This window comes from Mobula birostris, chromosome 6 (assembly GCF_030028105.1).
Source record: "Mobula birostris isolate sMobBir1 chromosome 6, sMobBir1.hap1, whole genome shotgun sequence".
Taxonomy (NCBI): domain Eukaryota; kingdom Metazoa; phylum Chordata; class Chondrichthyes; order Myliobatiformes; family Myliobatidae; genus Mobula; species Mobula birostris.
This window is the reverse complement of record NC_092375.1, coordinates 38465230-38492398: the sequence shown is the minus strand read 5'-3', so window position 1 is coordinate 38492398 and position 27169 is coordinate 38465230. Positions and strand designations below refer to the sequence as shown.

The following is a 27169-nucleotide window of genomic DNA, read 5'->3' as shown; positions in this document are numbered from 1 at the left end:
TTTGAAAGATCATTTCTAGTGCTACCACAATCTCTAACACTACCTCTTTCAGGACCCTTGAAGGGGAATATGCAGTATCTGGTATCCCATCTGCCTGCTGCCCTTGACCTGAAAATGTAAAAGGACAGGATTTTGGGAAGTGTCAGAGTAGTTTGGGTAAATATCTATGGTACATTTTATAAACGTCTCCCAACCTCCCCTTGTCACTGCAGTATGTACGTATGTGGCTGATCCAGTTGAGCTTGGGTCACTGGAAAACCCCAGGATATTGGCAGTGAGTCTCAGTGGCAGAAAATAGATGGTTTGACTCTTAATATTCTGAAAAGGTTAATGTTTGACACATCACTTTCATGAAAATAGCTTGACCTATGCCTAAATAGTGTCAAGGTCTTACTGTAGGATCTGCTTTATTTGCCAAAACTGCTCCAAAATGAATTGAAATAGTCAAAGTATTAAATGCTTCTCAACTTATTTTATAACTTTACGTACACAGAAGCAACCAGTTAATGAAGCCTGTCATCATCCGAAGTTGAAAGTGAAAAATTCCTCTCCTCGCATCGAAAAGCTCCAGGTGTGTTTCTGGGAATATTTGCAACTGGCGTACATTGTCTGCGGGGTAAATGATATGTAGCACAGTTACACGATAAAACAACAGGCAGCAGAAACAACAGAAACATGATAATGACAATATAATGGGTTCATTAGCATCACTAGGTTTCTATTTTGACTGGTGGGTCCTTTTAATGAACAAGATTTATGAGAGATGTCATCCACAAGGAGAAGGCATTCTGAAAATTTTGTTCTCTTCCAAAAGCAATATGAACTGCCTTAAAACAAATTAAATTTGTGTGCTTGTTTGCAGCCTTAAAAACTTTTTCACTTGGCAACTTGCTAAATATTTAATTGTATACTGAATACTTAAACTTGATGTTATAATTTGCAAATATTCAGAACTAAGAAAATATGATGCATTCAGACGGTGAACTGCTATGTGATGTCTAATCAGCAGACTTGGTTTCAGTTAACAACTGCACATCTCTTAAAATTTAACGTGAGCAGGAAAACCAACAGCCATATGATTTTTCTAATATTGACCATTCAGGTTTTTAACAACACTCTAATCCCGTTCATTGCAAGATGAACTTAGCTTTTCGTTCCTCGGTGATGAGAAACTATAGAGAAATAGAGAGATTTGGAGGGCCATGTTCAGATTGCTAGTGGAGAGGTAAAGGAAAGAACTTGGAGAGAAAATGTACCATAACCTTTATCTCCTTCAATATTTAGGCTACCTTACATCTCTCCCCGGCTGCTCTCATGCCTGGAGGTGGTCCAAAGAGCCCTTTAAAACCTTCCGCCTCGCCTTTTGCTAGTCCTGCTTCTACTCCTGAAAGCCCTGGAACACGCTCAGTATCCAGTGAATCAGATGGAACTCCAGCTACAGCTGACCAACCCAGAGAGGCAGAAACTTTGCAGAGTTTGCACAAGGTAAATTCAGAGCACCAGGCTGAGAGTTGAATTCATTGGACTCTTTTCTTGTACTTGGGGGTTGGGGGGAGGGGTGGAAGATCACTGATTAACCCCTCAAGTATTGTGTGCCGTTCAATGGCTGATCGGTGCACCTACTGGTACACTCTCTTTTCTCTTGTGTCCCTTAATATTTTTAGTTTACAGTATCCATTTTAAAATTAGCCATTGACCTAGCATCAATCGCTGTTTGAAGAGGAGTTCCAAATTGCTATCATCCTATGTGTGATTTTAAAAAAACAGTGGATTCTGGTTAATTGGGCCATCCGTTAATCGGGGCGGCCACTTACTTGGGACAACTCTTAAAGAACAAAAGCTAATCGAGAAAGTAACCAGGATTCCCTTTGTTTATTTGGGACACTGTGTCACTTAAGTAGGACAGGAGTCTGTTGCCAAACGGTTTCTAATTAGTGTCAGTCGTGTGCACTTGCCAGACTGTGAGACAGTACACTGCTTGAGCAGTTCTTAAGTAGCGTCAGTTGTGAATGTTTGTGTCCAAAAACCAGTGATTTTTATCACTGATAGCTGGCAAGAAATAAGCAGCAAGACTGTTTGGAACAGTTTTGCTCGCTGTGGCTTCAAGCATTCGGGCGTGGAGATGCCAGAAGTGGCTGTGAGTGAAAATGAAACGATTTCACTACTTCAACAAGCTAGGTACTATAAAGAGTTAGAGGATCTTGACAATCATCTTGAATATTACAATGAGAATTTAATATTTGGAAGATATTATTAAATTATAATGTTAAAATATACAAATTATCAAAAGCATTTTATGAAGGTGCCTGTGCTGATTTTGTTCATTCATAGTCAGTCAAAGAACACAGCAATGTACACTGAATTCCTCCGATAACTATTAGTTTTATAGTACTGTCGTAGTTTTGGTAGTGTGCTAATTTCTGTATTTCATTTATATGCATAATTTGTTACTCAGTTAAACTGTAGTTTGTCTTTTTATACATTTTTAACTATTTCCATAAAACTTTAGCTAATTAGAGCAGCCGCTTAATTGGGCCAAAATATCCCGATGTGTCCCAGTTAACCAGAATCAGTGTTGAATGTCTGGAATCCACTTCATTACTCATGGAAGGTTTGTAATTGGCATTACCAGCTGATCAGGCTGAGCAAAATCCATTGCTTTCAAAGCCAAAGCTGTTCACCTTAGAGCTGTAAATGTGCAGGGTCACTGAGCTGTGAAACAGAAGTAGAATGTGCAGAAAATATTGAGCAAAACTAGTCATGTCTTTAAAAAACTTGAATTCATGGCAGCACAGATGATTAGAGCCTTCTAGTAGTCCCCTGGTTCTGATCTGAATTGACTAAGGTGAGCTTGTTAGATAGCAATGTGACAAGGAACAGGATCTGAATGTTCGTATATATGGATCAGTGAAAGGTGGATAGCTAAATGGATGTTGGCTTTAAGGGAGCTGTGTTTCAGAAATGAGGAAGCAATGTTTTTCCACAGAGAGAACCATGAAGTAACTGATTGGTTTTAGTCAGCCTGTCTCACTCACAGCGAGTTGCCATTCTACTGCACCTTCTGCCATCAGTTTTACTGAAGTTGCAACTGGGTCGATGTAGTCAGCTCTTATTCAATGAGGCCACTCCTGCCAGAAACAGCAAGTGCTGTCCCTAGCAATGCTTTGGCACCAGCTGAGCTGCGCCTCAGGGTGTCAGGATGGTGAATGCCACACTCTATCGGGGGAAACGAAATGTTAAAAATTATTAACAGGAGATATCTGCAGACACTGGAAATCCAGAGCAACACACAAAATGTTAAAGAAACTTAGCAGGTCAGGCAGCACCTATGGAAGTAAATGTGAGGACTCTTCATCCAGACTGCAAAGGAAGGGCCAAGGTGCCAGAATAGAAAGTTGGGGGAAGGAGGACCAGCTGGAAGGTGATATGTGAAGCCAGAAAGGTAAAGGGCTGGAGAAGAAACAATCTGACAGGGGAGGAGAAAATTGATTTGTGTTGTTAAAATTGTCTTGCAGTTTACAAATAATTCATGCTTAATATTAGAAAATATTTTAAAATGTAATTAGTTTTTTAAATTAACCTTAAATTATAAAGGTTAATTTTTAAAAAGTTTATATTATCTGAAACTCCAGGGAAGCCTAATCTCTCCATTTAATAAGAACTGAATCTACACCAGATCTAACTTAGAGATGAGAGGCATAGACCTGATTCATGCCACACTGGAAAGCAGTCAATAAGTATTTATCAATCTGTTTATTCCCATCATTTCATATCCTGGATTTGGCCCGGATGCATTTCAATTGTTTTTGGTTTGGCCTCCTTTAGAATCGAGCTCGTCTATCGATAAAGCGCCGCCCGCCCAGCAGACGATTCAGAAGGTCCGTCACTGATGACGTGGGGAACTCTGGCTCTTCGGAAACTGAGCAGTTGGACAACTCAGCCAGGCAAGAGGAGCCCAAACAAAGCGGAGCATCAGAGGAAGGGAATGATGAGGTTTTTATTGATAAAGTTCAAAATGGAAATGCCCACTCCTCAGCAGAGGGAGAGGCTCATACCTCACCTCACCTCTCAGCTGACCATTCGTCTGAAGAACCAGAACACGAGATACCCAGTGACCCCTTGACTTCTCAAAGCCAGGAGTCTGAAATATGTACTGCTAAACAAGATGAGAATGTCAAAGACAATGATATTGATTCAAAGATTACTCTGGAATCTGCAGATAAGGATAATGAGACCTCTGATACTATTGTTCATAACCCAGAAGAAAGTGAACCTGTTGTTTCTGAGATGTCTAATGAAGAACTGAAAACTGAAGAGGTAAATGCAACAGACATTGAGCAACAGGTTGCCAATGCTGAGGTATGTGAGAGGGTTTTGTGAACCATGTCACATCTCTCCAATGTCTGATCAATTTCTTAACTCAAAAAAACTTTGCTAGCAATAGTCAAACACTTTTAGTTCAAGGAATTTTAATATTTTCTTCTGGCGGGGATTCTAGTACGAGGGAGGCAGCAAATTTGGACCTTTAGCACACATGCAATTATTGGACTTCTTGCAGGTCAGCTGAATCTTCTAGGCTTTCTTGTAGTTCTTTCAAATTTCATTTATCTTGGGTAAATTTCCTGTCCCCTTTTAAAATTCAGATTCCCAATATTTTGTAGATCTTTTATTTTCTCGTTTACAATTAAAATAAAAAAAGAGGCTAGTAAAATCACTCTTTACTTTTACAGTATAATCACATCATATTGGGCTGCTATAATCTCACATTTCCATATTCTCTTACAACAGAGAAAGAGAGGCCATTTGGCCATCAGGATTGTGCCAGCTCTTGGTGTATTTGTGAGAGTTCCATTCTTGCACTTGTTTCTCATTCTTTCATGTCCATCAGCTCTTGATCTAATGAGTCTCTGAGGAGTGAGGGGCCATTCCTATCAGAAACACCAAGTGCTACCCCCACCTCTTCTGCCGCTTTAAACGAGGGACAATTTACTGCATCAGTACATCATTGCGATGTGGAAAGAAACTGGAGCACCTGGGGAAATTCATGTGTTCATAGGGCGAATTTAGATTCATAGTTATTTGTACAGAAATAGACTCTTCGGTTTAACTCGGCCACGTTGACCAAGGTGCTGTCTTGAGCTAATCCCATTTGCCAGAATATATCCCTCATCCCTCTAATCCAGGGGTTCCCAACCTGAGGTCCACAGACCCCTTAATGGCATTGGTCCATGGCATAAAAAAGAATGGGAAACCCTGCTCTAAACCTTTCCTATCCCAGTATCTGGCCAAATGTCTTTTAAATGTAACTGCATCTGCCTCTGCCAACCTCTTCTTGCATCTCTTTCAGTAAACTCACCATTCTGCTGTGTGGGAGTGAATCTTGCCTCTTAGACTCCCTTTGTCTTTCCTCTCCTCTCTCACCTTAAACCTATGCCTTCTAGTTTTAGGCTCCCTTCACTGGGGGGAAATACTGTGACTATCCAACCTAACTATGCCCTTCATCATTTTCTAAACTTCTATAGATTACCCAGCCTCCTTTACTCCAAGGTAACAGTCCCAACCCATCCAATCTTACCTTTTAACCTGAGCTCTAAAGTTGAGTTAACATTCTTGTGTTTTTTTTCCCTAAACCCTCTCCTTCTGTTAGCATGGTGACTGGAACTCAGATGTAGAAGGATTCTTCAGTGCTGTTTTCGTAACAATTTTGCTTTGGCAGTCAAAGTTTTTAGCCATGAACTGGAGGACTGATGGACCACTCTTAGTCTGGCCTCTACTCTTTGACCTATTTGGCATGGGTGACCCTACCAAGAGCCAAAGCATAAAGCCCAGACTCCAGACAACATAACTCACTGGTTGATTGAGGCACGCAAGCCTCCAAACCCAATGGCAAGGGTGTGGTCCTCTGGGAGGATTTTCACACAACTTAGGAGGGATTTTGGGCCCATTGATTCTAGCTCGACACACCAATCAACTCCATTAGCCTAGTTATTTTCCCTGTTATCTATTCTCCACACATTTTCATCACTTCCACCTCAGATCCTACAACTCTCGTACACAAGGAGCAACTTGTTGGAGAACTAACCTACCAACCCATGCCTTATGGAGTATGGGAGGAAACCAGATCACCCTGGGGAAACCACATGGACATGATATGTGCATATTTCACACAAGCGGTACCAGATGTTGGGTCAAATGTGGGACGTTACAGCTGTGAGACAGCAGCTCCGCTAACTGAAGGGAAAAAAAACTGCCTGAGGAACGTAACAAGTCAGGCAGCGTCTGTGAAGGCAGAGGGATAGTCGAGACCCTGCCTGCCTCAGGCCTATTGAGGGGAGAAGGCCAGTATAGAGAGGTGGGAGGGGGAGTGAGGCAGCTGCTAGGTTAAACCAGCTGAGGAGGGAGATGATGGGCAGATGGCTGCAGGAGGTGAAGGGGCAGAGTTGGGGGGCAACTTACCCAGAGTTGGGTAAGATGTAGGAGTGGGGGATAAAGAAGCAGATGAAGCCAGGTGTGGGAAAGGAAGGATGGGGGTGGAGACAGATGTCAGATGCTACAACCTACTTAGTAAGGTCAATGCTAAGTGGAACCAGATCAGGAAGGGATGTTGAGCAAGTGGAACTAGTTGGGGGGGTTGTGACTCTGTGTGGCTGTGTCACTGTGCTGTTCATTACTTGAAGGCAAGAAGCCCATAACTTCATGGTCCTACTCCACCAGAATGGCAAGTGAGTTGGGGGGGGGGGGTGGGGGAGCTGTTAATCTCCTTCTTACCTCTCATGTCCCTCCAGTTCCCTGTCTCATGACAGCTTCCTCCGTGAATGTTTCATAATGCAAACAGGGCAACAGCGATCTAAACAAACAGCAGCATGCAACTTACAGAAGCATGTTGCTTACTGTCTGTAAGTGCCTTCAGCGTGCTCTTTGAAGATCTATGGTCCTTTTCTGCTCAATAACACAGGAGGTAAACCAAGCAGTAGGATTCTGTAAAGAGGGCCAGTTCGTAATGAGCAATTAGAGCCTAGCTTGATAATGCTGGTTAAAGCAGAGTTGTATTGCTTTGTTTATTGGAAGCGTTTTCCCATGTATAACCATCACAAATCCAAAAAAGGAAGTTCGATGTGAAAAAGAATTTTGGAATTTGGTTGTGCATAGTGATATTTGGGCAGGGTAAACTGTCCTAGTATCTGGGTTAAACCAGTGGGATTCAATGTCATGTGTATTTAATACAGTCCCCTTTAAAAGAAAATATTTCTTTTGCAGGATGTATCTTCCGGAGCAATTGAATAGTGAGGATGTGATTCCAACCAAGTAAGGGTTTATTGGAAACCTCTCGGCTTTGAAGCAAGTTGATTTCTCTTTCCCCTTTCTCATTACAAGTGGAAGGAAACAGATCACTCTTAAAGAACTTAAACATGTGTTTATCTGCTTGGATTTGTGTGCATTCCTGTATCACTTTACTGTACATCCACGTCTATTCTTATGGTCAAGGGTCACACTTGTTCACCTGCCATCAGTTCTCCATATCGCCTCAACAAAGTAAGGTTCCAATATTTAATTCACCGTGGGGTGTCATCCAACAAGATTTGAATTTCCATTTTCAGAAAAGTTTGTGTCTTAAAAATGAGTGTTGGAAATGTACACATGCTAGGTACAACTAGCTCGTAACTACATATGTATAATGAAGATGACTTGATAAAAGCAAAACCTGTTTACATGACAGTTCTATCAATATTGACAACTCCTTTGACTTGAGATTGAAAGATAAGGATGGGACAAAAGTCAATCATTTCCTGAGAACTGATGAGGTTTTTAGATCCTGGGATTTGTTTTCCCCACTTGTTAAAGGCTCCCACTGAAACACGACGGCAACCACTGCCTGACTAGAGTTCCGTAGTGATCTCAGCATTCAGACCCAGCAGGGAGACTGTCAGTGTGCCACAACTTGTATTTCTGGCAAAAGTTTTCTGGATCATGTCTGTTTGTCATATTAGCACTGGGAATGAATGGGCAATCATTTTGATTTGTCCACCTGACATAATTAGTCAGGTAGTGAGAGGTGAAGGCGACAGTTCAGTTACTAAATGTTTTGTTAACAAGATGTCTTTAAATGCCTCACTATTGAAACCAAAGCTTCCTAAATCTACCTAGAGAGCAGTTCCAAACCTACCTCTTCTATTATTCTGTCTTGGGAAAAGAAATTTTTCTAAGATCAGCATTTACTGAGCTAGCACTCAAATTAGTTTAATAAATGAGTAATTTCACATGTTCTCAGAGGTACATTCCCCTTCAGTGTTTTCATTTCAAGAGGGTGGGCAGACTTCTGTGTGAATATGACATCAATGTTGCTCCAATCTCAGGAAACATTTCCCGTTCTCCTGAAAGATTCATTTCCCCTCTGTGCTCACCACTAACACAGAAGTGCTTGTGCATCTTTAACCAGGGTAATGTGATGAAGTTTCCACTTGTAACAAGGACCAGAAAGAAGGCACTCAAAGTTAGTCACTTCATCGAATGAAGGCTTAATTATTCGACAATTGTAATTAATATTGTGAGATCTTACTGGTAACCTAATATCAGAAGGCAGAATTTAATCTACTTGCAATGAAAAAGGGCCATTCAACAGTTCATTAAGTTCTCATGGAGCATATCAGCAGGTGACTGAAATGATGTTTGCGTAATTCTTAATTGCTGAGTTAGTTCTTTTGTTTGTGTTTTTAAGAAGCAAAGTACATTACTTCCAGCCTAATTTAAATATGGGAATGATCTTTCTGGTAAGATATTTCCTACAACTTGTTGAAATTCTGCAACTGCTAAAGGAGTTTGAGAGCATTCCATCCAAATTCTGCCTCTCACAAGCATTTTATGATATAGTTGATTTTATAAATAGAATAAAAATCACAGACTTTACCCCGTTGCTGACGTAACTTTTATCCCACAGCATCTGCTGCTTTCCACGACACTTGGGAGTTTAACCCCTGACTCAGATCTGTATGTTAACTCCCTGGTGCTGCATTTTATTTTATCACTGCTGTGAACCAGCTGATGCTGATTTGTCTCCTTGGCATGTGGCTACTGCTCATATTGTGTACTCTTTTGTAGTTCTCTTAGCTCACCATCTTTCTTTACAGTGTTTATATCAGGGCTTGTTCTATTGATAAGAAATGTTGCCTACACAAAACCAAAACTTGGATGTAATGAACATGTTAGAAATTCACATTTGCTGCTTTTTCCACTAAGTAGTGACTACCTTGAACTTGTACCTATACTCTTCAATTGTAGTTGTGCACTGTTCATCATCCTGAGTTCTATCACAAAGACCAAGGATACAAGGTTTTTGTTATCATTTCAGTATTACAGATCTGTTCTGGTTCCCATAAACACATGGAGTGTGATGGAGCTCCAGTCCTGTCAATAGTTGTTTTTAAATCTTAAGTGGAGGGACAAGATAATTATGTAGCAAGTAAAATAAACTAGCAAATATATATGGCAGTTGCAGGCTACTAGCAGTAGCTTCATTCTGACTTTCTTCTGCTTAAGAGGTCAAATAACATAGAGCACCCAATCCCGTGAATGTGACTTGAGAAATGTGCTGTAGAAAGGATAAACTGTGTAATAGTCTATTAATTGTGCTAAAATGATGGCAAAAGACTGCCTGGATTGCAACATCATGCCAAAATCTAAAACTCGAACTTATGCTAGTTTTTCATTTGAACATTCATTGGGGATGAAACAATCCTTTAAATTTTCCGCTGTAAAGTCTAATCACATCGCAAGATATTATTCCTATTTGGAAGACTTTTTTCCATTGGTGTCTACAAGTAATCTACTGTATTTTTGTGAGTTATCATAACTTACAACTAATTAACCAGTCCTTCACTAAATAATCTCCTCTACATCACTGTTGCAAATTGATGGTTTTAATTTATTGTGGCAAGATATTTTGGATGGTGTCTCACATGCTCGTTTAAATAAAGAACATCTATCTTCCCAAGTAGAATCTCAACTTTTAAATCAAGAAGAGTAAGTTTGAGAAACAGAATTAGAAACCATCAGCAGGAAAGACTGGTTTTATCGAGACAACTGGGTAACTGCTTATGCAACAGAAAATGAGCTATTCTAAATGTATCATTGGGTATGGATACTGATTTAATAGGAATTTTGTTTTATAATTTTGTCACAAGCTAGAATTGAAAACCTGCATTTTATGTGATTGGTTAACATGAACTATTTGCTTATATCCTATAAAACTCTTAATAGTTTGCATATTTTCAAAGCAGATTATTGAAAAATCTGAAAAAAAATCTTGTGTATCATGCACAGCTACTTAAGGCATTTTTTTTCCACTGTCACTGAAATTGGATGTTGATAATTAGATATTCCTTGTAAAGGGCATATCATTTGGCTCCAGTGGGATAGTGGTGTTATTGGATTACTGCATTGGTGGCCAGACTAATGGAAGTAATCAGAAATGGATGACTACCACCAACAATGTGTTCTTGTACCATGGTACTAAGAAAGTATGTCCCTTGATCATGCCAGATAATGTGCTTTTATTCGAATAATAGTGCTTTTAGTGAGATGGTGACTCACAATGAGAACATTAGATTTACTACTGCACCAATTAATGCAATACTTTGCAATTAATACTGTATTATATAAGAGTTTCAAGCAATAAATTTATAAAGTGTTTATATATTGCAGTATATTGAACTTGGAGTAAAGAGTGTGCTTTCTACTATTTTGATAAGATTTATGACAACTGCTGGTTTTGTATGCTTTTAACAAAATAAAAGCATGATGAAAAATTATGAATCAAGATTTCAACCTTCTTTTCAAAGCAAATGTTTCTTCTATCTCTGAAATATCTATATTTTAGGAGAGAGTGTTTTTTTTGCATTTTTCTGTACTTGTGCTTATAAGTTATGATGACAATAAGATATTTCCTTGTGAAATCCAAGATGTATATCTTCCACAATTATTGAGTAAGACAGAAGATGTGGAAGTTGAAACCACCAATTTCTGATGCCCAAAACTTTTGGTAGAATATTGGATTTGCTCTAAACTGTTCGAATCTGCACAGCCTGGTTTCCAAATTTTGCCACCCAACTTCCACTAGGTTTTGCAATTTCCACTCTGCAACTATTTCTACAGATGTTACATTGTGTAATTTGTAACGATCCACTCTAAAGAAAAGTTTGCCTTTTGAGTTAGGACCCCAACTACTACAAATTAAAAAAGGGGAAAGGCCTTTGCTTAATCATTCATCTGTATTAACACAGGATCTAGTTTGTCATGTTTTCCACATGCTATTTCTAGTCAACATTTTGGACTGTAGGAAATGAAATGTCTGCGTCTTGTTCTGCCTTTTCAAATGGACTGAATTTTACTGATAAAAGTTTATTAGTTTGTTTCAGTTATTTTCATCATATATGACAAAGAATTATTTTGCATTTGGCTAAAGTAAAAATGATTACCAAATTGAAGCGTATGTCATGTCTTGAACATACCATAACATTTTGTTGCTCTGCTTTTTTGAAACTCTACCTGAGGTCACCTAATACCCCCAAAGATGGTTGAGGAAAAAGGTCACGGAGATAAAACTCAAGAGTATCCCAAATTACCAGTATCCTTAATTCAATTATACCTGAAACAAAGTCACAAAACACTGGAAAGACTCAACAAGTCAGGCAACATATGGGAATAAAGATCCATAATTCCCTGAAAGTGGCGCCACATGTAGCTAGGGTCATAGAAAGTTTTTTTGGCACATAAATCAGGGTATTGAGTGTAGGAGGTGGGATATTATGCTGAACTTTGTATAAGACATTGGCGAAGCCTAGTTTGGAGTACTGTGTGCCATTCTGGTCACCTACGTACAGGAAAGATATCAATAAGATTGAAAGAGTACAGAGAAAAAATACAAGGATGTTGCCGGGACTTGAGGACCTGAGCTTTGGGAAATAATCTGATGTATGAAATCCAATGTGCCAAAAGATTTCTAAAACTTGTTGAGTCTTTCCAATGTTTTGCAACTTTGTTTCAGGGATATCGAAATTAAAGGTGCTGGTAATCTGGGATGCTCTTGATTGGGAAAACTGAAAACAAGCATTTAGGAAAGTTATAGGTATTGATTTCACTAAAGCATTCGACAAAGTGCAACATGAAAAATTATTTCAAATTCTCACTAAACTAAACATTGATGGAAGGGACCAACAACTGCCTCAAAATTTATATTGGAACCAAACAACAGCGGTAAAAATTGATGATAATATAAGCAGTTGGACTAAAATTCAAAGAGGAATTAGACAGGGATGCGTTGCCTCACCGGAATTGTTTAATATCTGTAGTGAAATGATTCTCAGAGAAAAAGAAGACCTAGATGGGATAAAAATTGGAGGTGTTAACATCAACGATGTAAGATATGCAGATGATACCACCCTAATAGCAAGTGCTGCAGAAGACCTACAAATCCTCCTAGACAAAGTAGTACAAACAAGTGCAGATTTTGGTCTAACCGTCAACTGTAAGAAAACAAATGTATGGTAATATCAAAACAGCAGGATACTTCCAACTACCAATTGTACATCGGTAACCAAGAGATTGAACAAAAGACCAGCTTTAATTACCTTGGTAGCTTTATATCACAAGATGCTAGAAGTAAAGTAGGAATAAAATGAAGAGTTGCCATTGTCAAAACCAACTTCCAAAAAATGAAACCCGTTTTTACCAACAGACACATTTCTATGACAAGAAGGCTTAGGCTACTAAAATGTTACATCTGGTCAATCTTGCTGTATGCTTCCGAAACATGGACTATAACACCAGAATTCCAAAGAAACTTAGAAGCAACAGAAATGTGGTTTCTTGGAAGAATGCTGAAAATATCATATAGAGATAGGGTAACTAATGAGACAGTAATCCAACATGCCCATACAAAAAGATCTTTAATGAGAACATTAAATGAGAGGAAACTTAAATTCCTGTGCCATGTCATCAGAAAGGGAGAAATAGAATTCCTTACTTTACAAGGCCGTATGCCTGGGAAACGCGGAAGAGGAAGGCAAAGAAGAAAATATATGGACACTGTGAAAGAACTAACAGATCTAAGTGTGTGAGATATCATTGACGCTGCATGGGATTGTTCGATGTGGAAAGTCATAATTGCCCAAGCGTGTAACGCGCAAGGCACAGGAAGGAGAAGAAGATAGATACATGGGTCTCTATTGCAGGGGGATTTGTGTAAAGGTACAGAGACAATTAGCTCCAAATATCTGGGGTGCTTATGAGACTGAACAGGTTTACTCCTCTAAGGAAGGATACTGTTGCGTTTGAGAGAGTGCAGTGTAGGTTCACCAGATTTAATTCCTGAGATGGTGGGTTCATCCTTGAGAAGAAGCTAAGCAAATTTGTGTAGGCTCTCTGAGTTTAGAAAAAATTAAGGATTTGCTCTCACTGAATTATCCAAAAGTTTAATATGATAAAAGTAGGGTTGATGCTCCCCTGGGATGTCTCAAAAAAATGGGATCGGCCATTCAGACAGAAGTGGGAAGAAATTCCTTCGCTCAGAGCATGGTGAACCTTTAAATTCTCTACCCAGGATGACTCTGCTGAGTTGAGTATATTCAACAAAGAGATTGATTAGATATTTAGGGGACCAAGGGCTGTCCTTTGAAAGTGGGAAAGAGACACTGAAGTTGAAAGATCAGCCATGACCTTATTGAATGGTGGTGAGCCAAGAGAGAATAAATGGCTTGCTCCAGCTTCTCTTTCTGGTTGGTAGTAGAGATAGAAGAGATACAGAGGGGGAAAAAGTCACTTTGTAATTGTTGTGATTGTGATTGAATTCACTGGAGAGTCACTAAAGCTGGTGATATAGAAGTCTTTATTCATCACAACAAGCAGGCATCATTCTGGAGATACTCTTGATAGAGGCTCACAAACCCAAAGGTACATCACACTTTTATACCCTTAAGATCAAAGGTAATAGCAGGTGATTCAATACAATCTTAATAGTTACAATGACATTGTTTGGATCGACGAAAGTTTCCTTTTGAGATAAACAAAGGAAACATGTAATTGATAAGACACCTCTGAAGGTCCAAATGCCTTTGGGAGAAACTAATTAACATAAATATTTTGAAAAATTTCTGACAACAGAGAACCAGACACCCAAAATTAATGATGTCAGAACTGTCACTGAATACACAAATATTGTAAGTATACAAAACCCAATTGATAGCATATCAAATATATCAAAGGTATAGGCAAAGTAACAACATCCGTCTGACCTGCCAGCTTGAATTTAAGTCACATTGGTGCAAGTAACTTAGCTGTATTACCTGGTTCGATGCAAGCCAATTAACATAACCCCCTTGTCTTAATGTTAGGCTTAATGTGCAAATTCTTAGCCTGTGGGCCAGTTTAACTTCAATTTACCACTTGTAATTTACAAAAAGAACTGAAGGCTAATTGTAAATGTCCTGGACTTAATTTACATTTACAATAAGAATAGAAGGCTGATTTTTGTTTGAATTAATATCTGCTATATCCATATAACTCCAGAATACCCTAACATACCTTCCGCTTGGACCCTTGAGAGAAATTTGTCCCAGGATGGCGAAACTTTAAGGAGGATCTGATTAAGCCGGGCAGTGAAAATGCCCTTCACTTCTAATCCCTTATCTTCGCCCCTTCACTACCTAATAGTAATAGTTATCCTGTGGGCAGGGGCACGTCAGGGTAACTTTGATTCAGTTTCACAGGCAACAGTTCATGGCATGATGGTAGATTGTCAAAAATCTTGACAATCTCAGTCCTTTTGATCGATCTACAGGAAGGTTTGGGATGATCTCTATTTGAATGGCTCCAAGGACCTCAACCTAATGGCATCTCCTCTTGGCTGTCCTTTCAAAACACACACAAAATGTTGGAGGAATTCAGCAGGCCAGGAGGCATCAATGGAAAATGTACAGTCAACATTTCAGGACGAAACCCTTTGGCAGGACTGGAGAAAAAAAGCTGAGGAGTAGATTTGAAAGGAGGGGGAGGGGAGAGAGAAACACCAGGCGATAGGTGAAACCTAGAGGGGGAGGGATGAAGCAAAGAGCTAGGAGGTTGATTGGTGAAAGAGGCCGAAGGCCATGGAAGAAAGAAGGAAGTGGGGGGAGCACCAGAGGTGATGGGTGGGCAAGGAGCTAACATGAGAGAGGGACAAGGGGATGGGAAATGGTGGGGGAGGCATTACTGGAAGTTTGAGAAATCGATGTTCGTGCTATCAGGTTGGACGCTACTGAAACAGAATATAAGGTGTTGTTCCTCCAACCTAAGTGTGACCTTATCCCGACAGTGGAGGAGGCCACGGATGGACATATCGGAATGGGAATGGGAAGTGGAAGTAAAATGGGTGGCCACTGGGAGATCCCACTTGTTCTGGAAGATGGAGCATGGATGCTTGGCAAAACGGTCTCCCAATTGATGTCGGGTCTCACTGATATACAGGTGGCCACACCAGGAGCGCCAAACACAGTATATGACCCCAACAGACTCCCAGGTGAAGTTCGCCTCACCTGGAAGGACTGTTTTGGGACCCTGAATGGTAGTGAGGAAGCAGGTGTAGGGGTGTAGGGGCAGGTGTAGCACTTGTTCTGCTTGCAAGGATAAGTGCCAGGAGGGAGATCAGTGGGAAGGGACGAATAGACAAGGGAGTCACGCAGGGAGTAAACCCTGCTGAAAGCAGAAAATGGGGGGGTTGGGAAAGATGTGTATGGTGGTGGGATCCAGTTGGAGGTGGTGGAAGTTTCGGAGAATTACGTACTGGACTGGAGGCTGGTAGCTGGTAATGTGGCAGGAGGATGGGGTAAGAGCAGGCGTGCATGAAATGGAAGAGATGCGGTTGAGGGCAGCGTTGATGGTGGAGGAAGGGAAGCCCCTTTCTTTGAAAAAGAAGGACATCTCCTTTGTTCTAGAATGAAAAGCCTCATTCCGAGAGCAGGTGCAGCAGAGATGGAAGAATTGAGAGAAGGGGATGGCGTTTTTACGAGTAGCAGGGTGGGATGAGGTATAGTCCAGGTAGCTGTGAGAGTCTGTTGGTTTATAATAGACATTGGTGGATAAGCTGTCTAGCAGGGATAGGGTTCCTCTTGTCCTCACCGACCACCCACCAGCCTTCACGTCCAGCACATAATTCTCCAAAACGTTCGCCACTTCCAACTGGATCCCATCACCAAACGCATCTTTCCAACCATGCCCTCCCACTCACTTTCTGCTTTCTGCAGGGATCAGCAGAACTAATGCTTCACTTGCCCCTACACCTCCTCCCTCACTACCATTCAGGGCCCCAAACAGTCCTTCCAGGTGAGGTGACACTTCACCTGGGAGTTTGTTGGGGTCATGTACTGTGTTTAGTGCTCCCGGTGTGGCCTCTTGAATATCGGTGTGACCTGACGTCAATTGGGAGACCGTTTTGCTGAGCACCTATGCTCTGTCCACCAGAACAAGTGGGATCTCCCAGTGGCCACCCATTTTAATTCCACTTCCTATTCTCATTCCGATATGTCCATCCATGGCCTCCTCCACTGTCGGGTAAGGCCACACATAGGTTGGAAAAACAACATCTTGTATTCCGTTTGGGCAGCCTTCAACTTGATGGCATGAACATCGATTTCTCAAACTTCCAGTAATGCCTCCACCCCCCCTCCCCTTCACTATTCTCCAGCCCCCTTTCCCTCTCTCACCTTATCTCCTTGCCCACCCATTGCCTCCCTCTGGTGCTCCCCCTCCTTCCCTCTTTCTTCCATGGCCTTCTGTGTCTTTCACCAATCAACCTCCTAGCTCTTTGCTTCATCCCTGCCTCTCCAAGTTTCACCTATCACCAGGCGTTTCTCTCTCCCCCCCCCCCACTTCAGAACTACTCCTCAGCCTTTTTTCATCAGTCCTGCCGAAGGGTTTCAGCCCGAAATGTCGACAGTACTTTTTTTCCATAGATGCTGCCTGGCGTGCTGAGTATCTCCAGCACTTTGCGTGTGTTGCTCGGATTTCCAGCATCTGCAGGTTTTCCCTTGTGTGCGGACTGTCCTTGCGGTCACTGACTCGACCACTGAAAGGGCCCAGCTCCTTTGTGTCCACTCTGATGGCTACCTCGAATGCATTTTCTTCTCTTTCTCGACCTCCCACACCATCAAGGTTGGGAACTTGATGTCTCTGTTTTAACTTGGATCCCTTCCCATTTATTTTTGCCAATACCTTTCTATTCCAATCTATATAGCTAATCATCTACCCCCAAGCACCAGCTTTCATTACAAAGTGTAATTACCATTATAATTTATTCTCGAGTCAGTGACTCTCTCTCCCTCTCTCTCTCTCTCTCTCTCTCTCTTCTGGATTCATGTTTTCGTTCTCTTTCACCTGTGGGTCTACTTTCATCAGGTGTGGTCAGGTGACGCAGCAGGTCAATGTTCATCACTAAAGATTCTCTGTAATGGCACTGTTGATGGGTGGACTTGACCACTTGTGGCTGTGAGGGTGACGACAAGGTGAGCCATACGGTTTAACCTGTGTCCAGTGTTTCCACTGGCTGCCCTGCTGGATATGTAGGTACGTAACACAAGTGGCATTTGTCAGAAGCACTACCTGGGAGTGAACTCTGCCTTTTCAGGCAGCTCTTACCATGGCTTGGCCTCCTAGCAGTGGAAGGAGTATCTTCTCTCCCTCTGGCTCTCTCTGATCAGCAATGTGTTGCTCAGTCCTTCAACACTTTAAGCTGGATGTAGAAGTCCTTTCATACCGGGTCATTTTATCCTAAAAGGTTCCAGGTTCACAGTAACCCATGATCACTCCATAAGGGAGTGGCATTGCTTGTGCTTTCATAGGGGTTAATGCCCAGAGTGAGGTCTGGGGTTGCTCGCAATCTCATTAGGATTTCTGGCAATATATCAACCCACCTCTTTCCTGCCTCTGTTATAGCTTTAGCTAAGGCAGTTTTGATTGTCCGGTTCATCCTTTCTACTGTTCCTGAGCTCTGAGCGTGGAATCGTTGTCAAGTCCTTAACTGTTGAGACATTGTTTTCATCACTTTTCCTGTGAAATGTGCTCCTTGATGGGAATCCACCTGGGCTAGGGTTCCTCAGCTAGGGAGGATTTCCTGAACTAAAATTTGTGCCACCGTGCTGACAGTACAATCAGTTGGGAAAGCCTCTACCCACCGGGTGAAGGGATCCAGGATCAACGGACAGTAGTTCCCCTCTTAGCAGGGGCCCCATGACGTCCATCTGAATGTTGCCCCAGGGTCCCCTCAGTTGTGGCTGGTTTGCCAGCCGCACCTTTATTTCTCTGCCAGAGTCATACTGGGCACAAACGGTACATGTCCAAATAAAATTTCTCCACATCCCTTCCCATCCCTAGCCATGAGTGTGACTGGTGGAGGGTGACGGCCATACTGTGCCTTCCCCAATGCATCGCCTCGTGATGTAACTTCAGCAGAATCTGCCTAATACATGCTGAGACTACAGTTACCCCTTCCCCGTGCACTCAGCTACCATCTGGTCCCTCGTTTGCTCCTCCTCTTCGCCACTTCTCCTTCTCCGCCTCTGCGTCCCCATAGAGTTTTACCAGACTGACTTCAGTAGGTTTCTTTCTGCACCCGCGATTTCTGTTGGCTCACGTTTTTCTTCTGCTCTTTTTGACCTGAGGTCTGCCCACTCATTCTCTTTCTGCTCTTTACTCTCCACTCTCTGATGAGCCTTCACGCTAATCACTGCCACCCGTGCAGGCAACTTCGCAGCTTCCAGCAGTTCTTGCATTCGATGCCCGTGCTGAATACCTGTGCCTGTTCAGGTTACGAACCACCTCCGCGCCGATGCCATCAGGTAATTGGGCACCACTCCAAAACCCTACCTGCTGTCTGTGCATATGTTCACGCTCCTCCCTCGGCTATTGTGTAGTGCTTCTATTCAACCCGCTAGTTCTGCCACCTGAGCTGAGCACCCTTCCGGCTGGCAGTGTTCCTGCTGCTAATTCCTCTCCTGCCATTGTCACCACGACCCACCCAGTCCACAGCTTCCTGTTTATGTACCTCCAGGACCTATCTATAAAATCTCTTCTCCACTTCCCCTTCCAGCAGAGTGTCCTTTACATCAGTATCTTCCTCCTGCTCTACTTCCCCTTGACACTCTCGTGCCTCACCTCGGATAGCACGTCTGAGGTCTCTCCGGTGTTTCTCGTTTTGGTCACTGATTTGTCTTCCGGGATGAGTCTGGCCTCCAACGCTTCCCTCTGCCTGTCTGTGACTGCTCTCGGCCTCCCAGTATTGAGGAGCTCACAGTGGCGTGTGAAGCCTGTAACATGAGCTACCCCGGTGTTACTGCGGGCTCACAAACCCGCACAGTCCGAGGCTGCGGCACACCGGGGGAGTTCGGCCACATCGGGAGTCTGTATTGCTGAATAGTATGCTACAGATCTTTTTGTGTCCCTGTAGTCCTGAGCTACTTCTGCTTTATAGAGCCGTTGTGAAAGGGACAAGTCACATCTGGTAATCCTAAAGCAGGTGCAAGAACGAGGGCTTTCTAAATATTGGTGAAGGCCTTCTCTTCTACTGATCTCCACTTCACTTCCTCCAGAGGGGATTTCCCTCTCCTTTGAGCCACCAGTGCTGCAAGCCTGGCGTGAACGGTCCCTGTACCTTCCCCACTCCCCTCACATTGACTGGACGGGGCACGGAACTAATTGTTGACCTGCCAGCTGGCTTGACCTTTCCACCCTGTGAGATAACATGTCCCAGGTCCTTCACTATTTGCTTTCATATTTGGACCTTGCGTGGGCTGATTTTAAATCCCTGGAGTTGCAATACTTCAAAAACACTCACTATTGCCCCACAGTGGCGTACTCCGTCCTGCGAGGTAATTAACAAATGATCTACGTATTGTAGAACAGTACTGCGGCATGGCGTCAAGTCAAGTTTGCCCAAGGTCTGTGCCATGACTTTATGGAAGATGGCAGGGTTGCTGTGCAAACTCTGTCATAGCCTAGTCCATGCCTATTGTTGTCCCTCTAAGGCAGGACTTCCCAACCTGGGGACATGGACTACTTGCTTAATGGTATTGGTCCATGGCATAAAAATGGTTGTGAACCCCTGTTCTAAGGTGAACACAAATTGGATCCTGGGACTTGGGAGCTAATGACAACCCCCAGAATCCATTGGCAATGTCTAGGACCGTGAATATTTTACGTGCTGGGGAGAGACCAGTAGGATTGTGCCTGCACTGGCCACAATGATATGCCATTGTGGTGTAGTCTTATCGAGCGCAGTGTAATCTATTGTCAACCAGTAGGATTCATCTGGTTTCTTTACTTGCTATAAGTGTGTGATCAAAGAAGTCTCCTTCAGTAAACCCTGTTGTTTCAATTGCTTTACTACAAACAGCTACCAGTGTGTCAGCCTTTATGGGGTATTGTTGTGCATTTCCCTTCTATTTTAATTGGGCCTATTCTCACCTGCCCACAGTCTTGTTTGTGTCTGGTCCATACGCCTGTGAACTGCTGACAGATTAGCCCACACAAACCTTCCTTGCTCCAATCCCTGTTTATCGGGGCTGCTGTAGCTATATGGGCCATATTGTAAACTCTAGGGGTTGTACACGTTCGCTTACCCTGACTTGTCCATGTAAGTTCTCCCTTTTCTGAATCTATTCTGGTAAGATGGCGACGCGTATAACGTCACACAGCGGCTTCTCGGGGGCCGACCAAAGCTGCTTTTTTCCTTGTTAAATGTATTTTTATACATAGTAAGACTATTCGTGAGTCTAATAACTACCTGTACAGCTGGTCCACCGCATCAGAGAAATGCTCATTGTTCGGAGTAGCCGGCCGGGGTGTCGTCAGAGCGAGCCGGCAGTTTGGAAAAGGCGAGTTGGTTGATTGAGCTGGGGATTTGAGCCGGGCCACCACAGGAGAAGTTAGATTGGGTTTGGAAGAGCTGACCTGGCTGCAGACCATGCTGCTGCCTGCTACTCAAAGGCACCGGAGTTGGTGCCTAAAGGCCAATTTATACTTCTGCGTCAAATCTACACCGTAAGTATGGTGTAGCCGTGTACCCTACGCCGTAGCCTGACGTGCACCTCCCCAAGAATGTAACCACGCATCGCGGTGACGCAGACCGCAACAACTGTGATTGGTCCGCTTGGTAGCATCGCATTTCCTCCTACACTGCAATAGCTTCCCATTGGGCGACTGAAGGGCAGGGAAGGAACTCTGGCTGCAATGCTTTCCATAAAGCTTTACAGACCTCTGAAATTATGGAGGACCCTGTGCTTGACGCCAGTTTGTAGCTAGCTGCTACAGCCTGTTGACTTCCACCTGAAGCTAAAACTCGAATGGTGATTGCCAGTCTCTGAGTACACTGTGCGTACACTGATGCGAAATAAATGGTTAGAGATGATGAACCAAATTGTCAAACTTACCTGCTGACATCCGAAAATATTTGAAATGCATTTCCTCTTCCAGTGGCTGGACAAGCACAGAAAATTCACCCTCCTTCGGTTTCAGTCGCCATTGTTTAAAGCTTGAGTTTCTTCGTGTTGAGTTTCAACATGAAGAAACTCAACACAGTGACATAGGAACCCCACTGCCAACTAGCGTTTTGGCGGTGAATTGCAGAGCGATGCAGACACACGAACGCACAAGTATAAATGCTCACAACGGCGTAGGCTACGGCATAAGCTACTACGCAGAAGTATAAATCAGCCTTTAGAGCTGGCGCGAAGGCAGCATATAGTGAAACCACGAGTGACTTACATTGGACATTTCTTTTGCCATCGCAAGACCGTTTTGGACATTGATTGCCGCAGGCCTGCTTCCCTTGTTTGGTGGGCAGAGGCAGGCAGTGAAACAGCAGTGTTGCCTTGGTGGTAGCTAGGACTAGGCCTCAGTCCTCAGGTTTGTGGCATCCAGGCTCGGTTGCGGGTGGCCGTTCCTGCTGGTGCTGCCCTCCAGTGTTGGATCAGTGGAATTACAGGCCGGGCTGCCAGGAAATACCAATTTGTCGGACTTGTTGCTCAGAGACCATAAGATACTTGGACTAAGAATTTGTTTTCTTACGTGACTATCTTATTTTTCCTTTCTCCTTATTTTGAATGCATGTGTATGTTTTTGCACCTTGGCCCCAGAGGAAGGCTGTCTCATTCGGAAGTATTCATCTATGGTTTGAATGACAATTAAACTTGATGATATGATCTGTGATGGCACTTGACTCCCTTAATAGACCTATTTCCAGGGCCATTCCCCCATTGTTGGCACAGGGCCAGAAATGAACTGGGAGATGCATTCCACCACCCCCCTCCATTTCAAGCACCTGAGGCTCACTCTTTTCTGTTCTCATTGTTTCCCATCCTACACCCGTAATATAAATAGCCTTTCCAGTTGTTCGTAAGGGCAGGTCAGTTACTGATACTAATGCTCCTCTGTCCAATAACATTTTGTATTACCGGCCCCCCTACACTATTGTGTATATCCGTGGGTCACCAGTACTGATGATGGGGCTGCCACCGGCTATCTGTCTGACCTTGAGGCTGTCTTTACCAGTTCCACAATTTGGTCAGCAGTCAGAGTGGACAAAGAGGGTGCTGTCTGGGTTGGGGAGTTCAATTCTGTTGTGGTCTCTACCTGGCTTTGAGTAATTTCTCATGCTCCTTCACCTGTTAGGACAACATCTCCTTTACCCGTCTACGTCTAGTGTGGTAGACCCTCGCTAAGTGCCCTGGTCAATGACAAACAAACCAAGATCCCTGCATCTTCACAGCAGCTACGTCAGCTACAGCAACCTTATGACCCCTTTTCCTCCTCCTTCCTACTACTTCCCTGGCCCATGAGACTATTGTGGATGAGGAAATAGAAGGGTGGGTTAGTAAGTTTGCTGATGACACAAAGGCTGGGATGTTGTGGATAGTCTGGAGGGTTGTCAGAGTTTACAGCGCGACATTGATAGGATGCAGAATAAGCATGAGGTTGTTCATTTTGGTAGGTCAAATTTGAAGACAGAATATAATATTAATGGTAAGGCTCTTGGCAGTGAGATCAGAGAGATCTTGGGGTCCATGTTGATAGGACACTCAAAGCTGCTGTGCAGGTTGACAGTGTTGTTAAGAAGGCGTATGGTGTGTTGGCATTCATCAACCGTGGGTTTGAGTTCAAGAGCCATGAAGTAATGTTACATCTAGATAAGACCTTGGTCAGACCCCACTTGGGGTACTGTGTTCAGTTCTGGCCACCTCACTACAGGAAGGATGTGGATACTATAGAGAGAGTACAGAGGAGATTTAAAAGGATGTTGCCCAGCTTGCAAGGTGACCTTATGAGAATAGGTTGAGAGAACTTGGCCTTTTCTCTTGGAGTGACGGAGGATGAGAGGTGACCTGATAGAGGTGTATAAGATGATGAGAGGCATTGATCCTGTGGATAGTCAGAGGCTTTTTCCCAGGGCTGAAATAGCTAACATGAGGGGACATAGTTTTAAGGTGCTTGGGAGTAGGTACCAAGGGGATGTCAGGGGTAAGTTTCTCACGAAGAGAGTGGTGGAAAGTGAAATGCACTGCCGGCAGTGGTGGTGGAAGTGGATGCAATAGGGTCTTTTTAGAGCATCTTAGATAGGACATGGAGCTTAGAAAAATAGAGGACTATGCGCTAGAAAAATTCTAGGCAGTTTCTAGAGTAGGCTGCATGTTTGGCACAACATTGTAGGCCGAGGGCCTGTAATGTGCTGCGGATTTCTATGTCCCATGTTCTCTGTGTTCAAAAAAATACTGCTGAAGTCACTGGCCACACAGTGGGTCACAAACATATCCCACTCGAACCCCCAAATATGACTGTCATTGAAGTCACTGGGGAGACACTGAAGCTGGTGATAAAGTTTTTATTCAACACAAGCAAGCACCATTGGGGATACACTCACGCTCGAGGCTCACAAGCCCAGAAGTACATCATATTTCTGTACACTTAAGATCAAAGGTAATGGTACAATTCAACACAATACAATCTCAATAGTTACAATGACATTGTTTACTTCAATACTTCGGGTAGATAAATGGTTCCTTTGACATACATAGTCGAAGCACATCATAATTGATAACACCTCGGAAGATCCAAATACCTTTGGGGAAAACTAATTAACACAGGTATTCTAAAATTCTCTGATGACAGAGAGCTAGACACCCAATGTTGTGAAGTCTGTCTCTAAGTACACAAATATCTGGAGTACACAAAGACTATTGATTGTCTAACCTGTAACCATGTTTGATATACACATAAAAGTTGCTGGTGAACGCAGCAGGCCAGGAAGCTTCTCTAGGAAGAGTTACAGTCGACATTTTGGCCTGAAACCCTTTGTCAGGACTAACTGAAAGAAGAGCTAGTAAGAGATTTTAAAGTGGGAGGAGGAGGGGGAGATCCAAAATGATAGGAGAAGACAGGAGGGGGAGGGATGAAGCCAAGAGCTGGACAGGTGATTGGCAAAAGGGATATGAGAGGATCATGGGACAGGAGGCCAAGGGAGAAGGAAAAGGGAGAGGGGAGAAGCCCAGAGGATGGGCAAGGGGTATAGTGAGAGGGGAAGAGGGAGAAAAAGGAGAGAGAGAAAAAGAATGTGTGTATATAAATAAATAACAGATGGGGTACGAGGGGGTGGTGGGGCATTAGCGGAAGTTAGAGAAGTCAATGTTCATGCCATCAGGTTGGAGGCTACCCAGACGGAATATAAGGTGCTGTTTCTCCAACCTGAGTGTGGCTTCATCTTTACAGTAGAGGAGGCCGTGGATAGGCATATCAGAATGGGAATAGGACGCGGAATTAAAATGTATGGCCACTGGGAGATCCTGCTTTCTCTGGCGGACAGAGCGTAGGTGTTCAGCGAAACGATCTCCCAGTCTGCGTCGGGTTTCGCCAGTGTATAGAAGGCCATATCGGGAGCACCAGACGCAGTATATTACCCCAGCCGACTCACAGGTGAAGTGTCACCTCACCTGGAAGGACTGTCTGGGGCCCTGAATGGTGGTAAGGGAGGAAGTGTAAGGGCATGTGTAGCACTTGTTCCGCTTACAAGGATAAGTGCCAGGAGGGAGATCAGTGGGGAGGGATTGGGGGGACGAATGGACAAGGGAGTCGCACAGGGAGTGATCCCTGCAGAAAGCGGGGGGGGGGGAAGGAAAGATGTGCTTAGTGGTGGAATCCTGTTGGAGGTGGCAGAAGTTATAGAGAATTATATGTTGGACCCTACGCTCTGTCCGCCAGAGAAAGCAGGATCTCCCAGTGGCCACACATTTTAATTCCACATCCCATTCCCATTCTGATATGTCTATCCACGGCCTCCTCTACTGTAAAGATGAAGCCACAGTCAGGTTGGAGGAACAACACCTTATATTCTGTCTGGGTAGCCTCCAACTTGATGGCATGAACATTGACTTCTCTAACTTCCGCTAATGCCCCATCTCCCCCTCATATCCCATCCGTTATTTATTTATATAAACATTCTCTCTCTCTCTCTCTTTTTCTCCCTCTGACTATACCCCTTGCCCATCCTCTGGGTTTTTTCCCCCCTCCCCCCTTTTCCTTCTCCCTGGGCCTCCTGTCCCATGATCCTCTCGTATCCCTTTTGCCAATCACCTGTCCAGCTCTTGGCTCTATCCCTCCCCCTCCTGTCTTCTCCTATCATTTTGGATCTCCCCCTCCCCCTCCAACTTTCAAATCCCTTACTCACTCTTCCTTCAGTTAGTCCTGACGAAGGGTCTTGGCCTGAAACGTCGACTGTACCTCTTCCTAGAGATGCTGCCTGGCCTGCTGCGTTCACCAGCAACTTTGATGTGTGTTGCTTGAATTTCCAGTATCTGCAGAATTCCTTGTGTTTGACTCTTATTCTCATTTAACTCGCTCTATTTACACCTCTTTACGACAGATTACCTGCAAACAACACCGTTCACCATACTCATCAGCCACCACAATGGCATTCTCCATTTTCCTCAGGACTCCACCCTCTTTCAGACATCCCTATTGTTGTCCCCATTGTGCCGCCTCTTTCACAACTTAAACTATGCACACTTTTCCCCGTTCTTGTGAAGGGTCTTCAACCTCAAATATTAACTCTATTTCCTTCTCCACAGACATCACCTGACCTGAGCAGTTTTGTTTCTGGATCTGGTGTGTTTTTTTCTGTTCAGAGTTACGAATCTTCAAAGTAAAGCAAATTTACAACAAGTAGAACTACCCAACTCTCATTGTTTTTCCGGCGTCCTTTGCGTCATGTGCTTTATGTCACCTGATTTGCTGCATCAATCAGATTAATTGCAATTTGTGCCGGTTCTTGCGCTACAGCTACGGGTTTTCAATTAAAATAGCGCATGTAGCTCAGTGCTGCCTCCTGCTGATCTGTCTGTGAATCTCCAACGCTCTCTGTTCCATAACCCGTAGATGTCACCATATAGTTAAACTACAAAGAAAAGTTCGAAAGCGCAAGCAAATATTTTGAATTATTTTGTATGTAAGTTAAAAATGACAATTTTTCACCCACTTTAGAATACACTACTTGCCGCGCGTGGTGGTGGTAGAATTGGTTGAAACAGGGCCGCGACGTGAACGCTTCTACCAGCGCTAGAGGAACCCTGTGCTCTACTGTTGCAGATCTTGCCGAATTCAACAACAAGAAGCAAAAATGTGTCCAGTTCTGGCTGGGCCATGTATAGACTGTCCGTGGACACGATAAGAAGAAGACCCTCTTTAGAATCAAAGGGTGCTAGGTGAGCTGATGTCTCAAATAATTTGTGAAAACGGCCAGCCGGGGCTCTAGGAATGCAGTAGGAAATACTTTGGCTTTCCAGCCTCCCGGCTCCAGGTGACACCCATGCGAGGAATAAAACCACAAGACATAGGAGCAGGATTAGGCCATTTGGCCCATCAGGTTGCTCTGCCAGTCCATCGTGGCTGATTTATTTTCCCTTTAAACCCCGTTCTCCTGCCTTCTCTAACATTTGACACCATTACTAATCAAGTACCTATAAATGTCCACGTTAAATAGGCCTTCTGTGGTAAACCATGTATTTATGTTGTAACTCGGTTACCTGCCTGGACACACCCCTCTGCTGACTGCCCCTGTGGCTTCTCCCACAGTGTCCTGTATAAATGTGTTCGCCTTGCCCCA

The 27169-nt window shown here is 43.4% G+C and overlaps 2 protein-coding genes and 1 long non-coding RNA gene across 6 annotated transcripts in view; 2 read left to right on the top strand and 1 right to left on the bottom strand.

The window, feature by feature from the left end:
• The window catches only part of LOC140198956 (capZ-interacting protein-like), a 58349-nt gene extending 47553 nt beyond the window's left edge, over window positions 1–10796 (top strand). For 3 of the 4 annotated variants that reach the window (XM_072260262.1, XM_072260260.1, XM_072260261.1), the window contains exons 4-7: window positions 494–571; window positions 1285–1485; window positions 3826–4359; window positions 7258–10796. In XM_072260262.1, coding sequence (XP_072116363.1) covers window positions 494–571; window positions 1285–1485; window positions 3826–4359; window positions 7258–7284 — 840 coding nt within the window. In that variant the 3' untranslated portion in view covers window positions 7285–10796. The remainder of the gene's footprint in view (window positions 1–493; window positions 572–1284; window positions 1486–3825; window positions 4360–7257) is intronic. The other variant, XM_072260263.1, reaches the window with a different exon arrangement.
• On the bottom strand, window positions 502–21499 carry LOC140198958 (uncharacterized). Its single transcript, XR_011886300.1, has 3 exons — window positions 21450–21499; window positions 12323–12372; window positions 502–609 (listed from the first exon to the last, which is right to left on the bottom strand). It is a non-coding gene; the product is annotated as an uncharacterized lncRNA (long non-coding RNA).
• LOC140198957 (transgelin-3-like) overlaps window positions 18646–27169 on the top strand; it is a 41249-nt gene continuing 32725 nt past the window's right edge. The window contains exon 1 of the mRNA XM_072260265.1: window positions 18646–18860. The gene's annotated coding sequence lies outside the window, so the exon portion shown is untranslated. The remainder of the gene's footprint in view (window positions 18861–27169) is intronic.